Source organism: Carlito syrichta, unplaced genomic scaffold, assembly GCF_000164805.1.
Source record: "Carlito syrichta isolate Samal-C Ts95f unplaced genomic scaffold, Tarsius_syrichta-2.0.1 Scaffold203758, whole genome shotgun sequence".
Lineage (NCBI taxonomy): Eukaryota > Metazoa > Chordata > Mammalia > Primates > Tarsiidae > Carlito > Carlito syrichta.
Genome location: NW_007147854.1, coordinates 1 through 7,429, shown reverse-complemented (window position 1 = coordinate 7,429; position 7,429 = coordinate 1). Strand labels below are relative to the sequence as shown.

General features: G+C 36.9%; 1 protein-coding gene across 1 annotated transcript; it reads right to left on the bottom strand.

Annotated features, from left to right (window-relative positions):
- Window positions 1–59: 59 nt before the first annotated feature.
- On the bottom strand, window positions 60–6,304 carry LOC103253136 (RAB6-interacting golgin-like; the record flags this gene model as incomplete). The annotated part of the gene is given in 3 exon segments (XM_008051594.1): window positions 60–204; window positions 2,896–2,997; window positions 5,975–6,304. Coding segments are annotated over 3 exon segments (577 nt in total), but the record flags the coding sequence as incomplete, so codon positions are not given.
- Between the last annotated feature and the right edge of the window lie 1,125 nt (window positions 6,305–7,429).

Sequence of the window (7,429 nt, the reverse complement as noted above, 5' to 3'; positions counted from 1 at the left end):
TCAGACCAGTCAGCAATACATTAAATCATATTCCTTGTTCAGAGTTCAATTTCGCCACTTCACTGAGCATATGAATAGTCCATGCTGGCCTGATCAATCCAATTCCTGAGGATTCCAATGTCAGCAGACACCATGTCATCTAAAACCTGCAACTCCTTCTGGATTCACTTTAGTTTCATGGTCTCTGCTTGAGTTCTTTTGGATATAGAATACAAATACATATACAAAGTCATATACAAGTGAAAAATCAAGATATTGTGTATATTATTATATTAATATTTTACTTAGAAAACATACAAAACTGAAATAAAATAGATGCTGATAACATTTGAACTTTTTATCCTTATTTTTCCAAATTTTCTATTAGCACATATTTAAACAAACAAGGTAACAAGTCTTCAAAAAAAAATTCCAATAGATAGTTCACTTGTAGATCTCTATTTCCATTCTGCTCCTGCTCCTCCATATACAGTAGACTCAAATAATGATAGTTGGCCAGATGTTTTTGGAAGTCTAAAAAGAAAATGTCACTGAATACTTGCTTATATTTAATTTTCACTATTCTCAGCCACTGCTTTATTGACTAAGCTTTCTTTTATGGCAGGTGAAAGAAAATGAAATCTCACCTATTTTCATTTGTCTGATACTCTCCTGACATCAAGAACAGATGTCAGCATTAAAAAACATTTCTTTATATGTCTGAAAACATCTTTCTAGTTTTAACTTTCTTAGGACACATTTCACCAAACTTTTACTGCTTTGATTCTTGTTCTCTTAGGCAAAACTATAGGTCCTCAATTTTTTGTGGGGCTTAAAAACCAAACCACTTTTTTTGAGTTGGAATCTGACTCTGTCGCCCAGATTGGAGTAAAAAAAACAAACAAACAAAACCAAACCACTCTTTTTCGACCTTGCTTGAAAGCATATCTAACCTCACCATCTCTTAGTACCCTCACCAGTTCCAAGTAGAATACATACTTGAGAAATGGAACAGCTGGGTGTGGTGGCTCACACCTGTAATCCCAGCACTTTGGGAGGTGGAGACAAGAGGATTGCCAAGCCCAAGGGTTTGAGACCAGGCTGAGCAACTTGGCAAGACCTTGTCTCTACAATAAATCAAAAAATTAGCTGGGTGTGTGGTGGCGCTCACCTGTAGTTCCAGCTACTTGGAAGGCTGAGGTGGAAGGATCACCTGAGCCCAGTAGGTCAAGGCAGTGATGGCTGTGAGCGTGCCACTGCACTCCAGCCTGGGCGACAGAGTGAGACTACAACTCAAAAAAAAAAAAAAAATGAAACAAATACAAAAGCAAACCTTTCATCATGATTTCACTCATTTCAAATTTTTACTCATTCTCAAGGGAGAAGAAAATGCCCCACATAAAACTGCTACATTACAACTTGAATTTTCTTGATTTCTGCTCCATCATGCATTTACCTTTCCTTTCCTACAAAAGTTCACTCACCAGTAAAATTCTTTCACTTCAAGTACTTCACTGATCCTTTATTAGTAATCCAAACATGTATTTTCTTAGACTTCTGTCTGTATCAGCCTTTCTGCCTTCAATCAAAAGCACTTAAGAAATGCTAAACCAGTATCTGTTTTTGTAAAGTCCTCAGTAAACAGCCTCCTCACCTCTTCTAAAGTGAAGACTACTAAAATGTTCCACATTTTAAAAAAACTAATCACTTGTAGAAGGCTGAGTACAGTGGCTCATGCCTGTATTCCTACCACTTTGGGAGGCCATGGCGGAAGGACTGCTTGATCCCAGGAATTCAAGCCCAGCCTGGGGAACATAGCAAGCCCTTGTCTCTACAAAAAAATAATTAAAAAATTAGTGGGGCATGGTGGTGTATGCCTGTAGTCCCAGCTATTTGGGGGCTGAGGTGAAAGGATCACCTGAGCCCGTGAGGTTGAGACTGTGGTGGCTATGATCGTACCACTGTACTCTGGTAGCATATTTCCTGTGCTTTAAAAAAGATCAAGGTATACCAGTTGCAGAAAAAATTCATTTTCAAATACATGTATCTCTTTGGCAGAAAAATTTCTCCTACCTCTGCTCCTGCTACTTCACACACACTGGATTCAAATAATAATGGTTTGCCAGATTTTTTTGAAAGTCTAAAAAGAAAATTCACTGAATACTTGCTTACAGTTAATTTTCACTATTCTTAGTCACTGCTTTATTGACTAAGCTTAGTGTCCTAAGGTCACAGATTAGATAAAAGCACAAACTAAAGGGGCATCAGGAGTGATGGGGGATAGGAGACTGGTTCCAATGGGAATGTTGCTGTTTGGGGTGGGTACAATACAGTCATGAGAAGGGGACAGACACAGCAGGTGAAAGAAAATGGAATCTCACACAGTGCGCATAATGGTGACCCAAAGTCAGCAAGAACATGTTAAATTATACCAGTATCTTCTACGAGTGGGTACAGGCTAAATTATTTAAGAAAAGTATGCACAGTAAACACAACTAAGATATGTCAAAGAATAAGCCACTTCTGTGGAATAACCTTATTCTTCTACATGTCAGATGATTTAAGGCCTCTCCCACATCAAATTAAAACCTGCAATTGTTGCTAATTTACATATACTGATAGCTATTTACTGTTTCTCATATGAATGTGTCGAAAACACTAATGCTGGTCCTTAAGTTTTAATTGCAATTGTATTTATGAATTTAATATGCTGCATGCTTAGAAAATCCTCCTTGCTAAATTAAAACTGGAATTTCAGTATCACTTATATTAAGCATAATTTGTTTAGTTAGCCTTAAAAGTAATGGTTAGAGAAAATATTAGTTTATTAGAACAGACGCATGAAAACAAATGTAAAACGTAACAGAACTGACGACTGTGGGTTATACACGACCTCTCCTGGTCCTGAGGCCTCACCTTTCTGCAACAGCTTTAGCCAAAAGAGCTTTCTTACATTTATTTTTCTCTTCCATTAGCCATTGCTCTTGTTGGAGGACTTCCCAATGAGATTCGTCTTGCCTAGGGAATAGAAAAGCATAAAAGTGAGTATATGACAGAGCTGCTACCCTACCCCACACCTTACCAGTCTCCCTTAAGTATAAAATCTAATCAAGAAGATTTATATATATTTTCTTTCAAAAGTCCTCTTAAAAGAAACCCATCTGCAGCTCATTATTCTGTTCTAATAGGAACAAAGACTAGATCTGAAGTAAAGAGGTTTACATAAATTGGACCTTTGAAATGCATTATATGTACATAATCTAGTTAGCCTATATAATCTAGGAACCCACAAACTGGAAGCCAGAGTTCGGTGGCATTTTTTTTTTTAGAAGTACAAAGAAATTTGTGTAAGCTAATTATGTTTTATATGCAAAATGGAGATAAAAATAAATTGGTCTGTAACTGATGTCATGTTATACCTTTAAGAGTTTATTTCATACATTTTCTTTCAATTGCTCACTTTCTTCCAACTCAGACAGTTTTAAACAAAGTAAAAGACTATGAGCTAAGACTTGAATGCTGGGCTGAAGAAAAACTTCAATGATCTGAAAATACAAGTCTCTCAATCTGTGCAAGTCTGAAATATTAAAATTTCCCATTAAGTCATGAACTTAATGTCATCTCAAATTAAGCAAGGTAATGGCAAAGCTATTTATTCCTAGTACTGTCATTTCTTTTTTTTCCAATTCAAGCAAGTAACTTTATAAAACAGAGCATATACAACAGTTTGAAAAAGAAGGAAAAACCTGTTCAATCTGTCCTTGTTAACTATCATGTTAGGAGAAGCATGAACGCAGTCACCCACTATTACAAATTATGTAGCGATTTTCCCACATTTGGGGAAATCGCAGGGTTCAGTACATCCGGAGTGCAATGGGTGAGCCTCCCCCTGGGAAAACCACCTTCGTGAGCATGGTATCTCCCCTGCCAGGTAAATAGAACACTATCATTTCTTACAGTCTCACAAGAGTAAGACTTAGTACTACTAACTTAGTACTCCCAAACTTAGTAACCACTTCCCAAATTTAAGTTGTAACCACTCCCAAACTTAGTAACCACTTCCAAAGCTTTCCTCTCCACTCCTACAGCTTCCACCTCAGCACACCGGTCATTTCTCATATGCCCCTCTGCAAACATCATCTCACTAGCACCTCAGTTCAGCTTACCCAGTACTCTCTCCCAGTCTGCAACACTGACACCTTGAATTTCTCTAGCCACTATTTTGACTGGGAACTTTCTCCCTCAGAGGTTTTGGTGATATCTTGACACATCAGTGAACTCACTAGACAGGCAGCTTCTGCTTCCAAATCCTTCCTCATTTCTTTTTCTATTTGCTGGCTCATCATTTGCCTCTCCCAGAGAAGTGTGATGTCATCTCTGCATTCTCTAGGACACAGCTTTCCTTTCTCCTTACAAGCTCAGGATTTCTCCTTTTCCTCAGATTACATGTCTTCTATAAAGTCATGGTTCCTCAGATTGCATGTCTTCCATAAAGATACTGCAATATATCTAAAAATAATTTCCCTAATGACATCCTATCTAAATTGTCCAGTTCAAGCTCCCACTTGTCTCAGGCCTTTGCTGATAAACCACACTTGAAGACATTTAAATGTATGCACTTATTCAATATTAATTTCATAATTCATGTGGTTTTATACTGCCTATTAAAATGATTTCTTAGTTGCAAACCCCTAGTGGGCAGAAAACATTTTATGTATTTATTTGAGTTGGAGTCTCACTCTATCATCCATACTGGAGTGCAGTGGCATGCTGCTCACGGCCACTACAGCCTCAACCTGCTGGGCTCAGATAATCCTTCCACCTTAGCCTTCCAAGTAGCTGAAATTACAGGTGTATGCCACCATAACCAGCTAATTTTTTGATTTGTTGTAGAGATGAGGTCTCACCATGTTTCCCGGGCTGGTCTCAAATTCACGGGCTCAGGCAATCCTCTTGCGTCAGCCTCCCAAAGTGCTAGGATTACAGGCATGAGCCACCATGTCCGGCTATTTTCTTTTTTATTATTAGAAAATTATGAGCTAAGATGTGATGTTGGACTTAAGAAAAACTTCAAAGACCTGAAAACATGCATTATCTTCCAATTTTATAAGTACAAAGCAGCAAACATTTTAAAGTCACAGTATAGAATCTGAATCAACAGAGCTCAGAAAAATATCTGAGATTAGAAAGAAGATAATTTGAAAGACAGAAAAGAGAAAACAGAAACAAATGCCATCCTTTCTCCTCTATTAGTGATAGCTCAGGAGGAAACAGAAAAATAAGAATACATACTAAAATATAAGCTATCAAAAAATTCTATTAAAAATTTCTAAAAACCTAAGCTGTAAAAATTCTAAAAATTCACATCATAGAAAGGCAATTTCCACAAGAGTGTGGATAAACTAAATTATGCAAGTCATTTCTAACACAAGACATTAAAGAAAGAATAAAAGTAAACCTAATGATGCAACTGAATTATATAATTAGTCCTTTCAATTTCCTACACTCTCTCCTTTGCCCACCCCCTCACATCTCTTTGCAAGTACCCTCTTCTGGGCCACAGTAGTAGTCTGGAAGCTGAAGAATGGGGTCTGTTTGGGGAGAGGTACTATGCACATAAGAACTGCTTCTGGTTAGTGTGAAGGGCACAGACTTTGGATCCAGATGGGCTTCAATGTAAATCTCTACTATCTACTAGCTGTGTATTAGCTTTAGGAAGATAATATCTTCTCAGTCCCAGACAATTCATCTATAAAGTGAAAATGATAAAATACTTAGGCTGTTATGAAGACTAAGTGATATAAAGCATATAAAATGCTAAACAGTGCCTGGCATATTTAATGTACCTGGGTGGTAGCTATTTTTCAATAGTTTATTCATCACATTTCCAGGATTGAATATAAAACAGAGAAAATGTTAAAATAAACATTTCCTCAAAGCCAAATGGGAAAAAAATGTAAAACAAAAAGTCTCATGGATATATAGACTTACTAACAATTCCACTTTCTTTTTCTCCAATTTACATTCTGACTTTGGAGGAAGAACATCAGTATTTTTGTGACCATCATGGGAATTCTCATGTCCTGGTTCCCTTGGTTGAATTTCAATAGTCTTTGGATTTCTGTCACCAACAGGAGAGGTGAGAGGAAGAATAGGGGAAGAAAAATGTGGTTTCTGAGTGTTAAATCTCTGTTTAGGTGTAAAAAGCAGCTGCTCTGGAGGTAAAGAGGTTGATCCATCTTGAAGCCCAAGTTTTCGGCTTTGTTTCTGAAGGACTTTTTCTCGCTGAAGTTGCTGTCGACTTTTCTTTAAGGGGATACGTCTTCTGAGTAGGTGGAGGGGTGTCCCCCACCCACCAGGTGTTTCCTCAAGCATGAAGGGCAATCCCAAAATTATCTCACTGTTCCTCATGCTTCGTTAATATTCCTCAAAAGCAATACAACAATTCTAACATCATAATATTCTAATAATCAATAACTTTTAAAACTTATGCATACACAACACCTAATGACTAAATTAAGTCTAATTCCTTTCTATTTTACGTTAATTCTACCTACACTATAGAAACTCTTAATTATAGCCCCAACCAGTTCCTAAAGAATGTGGCACAATCAAAAGATCATGCTGGGCTGTTTCTAGGAACAATTGATTACAATCTCTTAACAAAATGGCTGTTCTAAATCCTATATATCTATTTTAACTTCTATAAAAGTTTCTAATTCCTAATCCTAATATATAAAGTTGATCATCAGCAATAAAACTTCTAAAAATAAACCCAAATATAAACTGTAAATTGTATTAAAGCCAAAACCACAAATGTAGAAAATGGAAATGATGAAATTTCTAAAGTTAACTGTATTCTTATTAAACCTCAAAATATCATGTTTGATCATGCTTGAAGTAACATAATTCACTGACGTAGCATAACCTATTCTACAATACTTTCTATGAATAAAATAAATTCAATTTCTATAATAAGTAGAAAAACCCTACACCAACTGTAGCTAAAACTGGTTTAAAAGAATGCAGCCTAGTCCAAAGTACGCGCCGGGCCCTTAGTAATGTGGCCCAGCCCAAAGTTCATGCTGGGCCATTTCTAGTAACTCTAGATAATTATCTATATAATTAAAGTTGAAACAGCACTTTATATGTATATACTAATTCTACAAATATACTTTAAAATCTTATAAAGAAGCTTGTACCATATTAAAGGCTCCCAAATGTGACCTGAGTTTGAACTGTGTTGTTTAAAGCCGAAACCACAGTCTGTGAGAAACAGGAACAATGGACTCCTAAAGTAAGCCATGCCTGTCACACTCTCAGAGTTTCATGCTTCGATCATCAAAGTTCCTTCTAATGAGATGTGCTAAATAGCAAAAAAGGAGGAGGGAATGGGCCAACAGCTCGTGAACACATCTTAGTGGTCTCAGGTCCACAGCCTACCTTGACC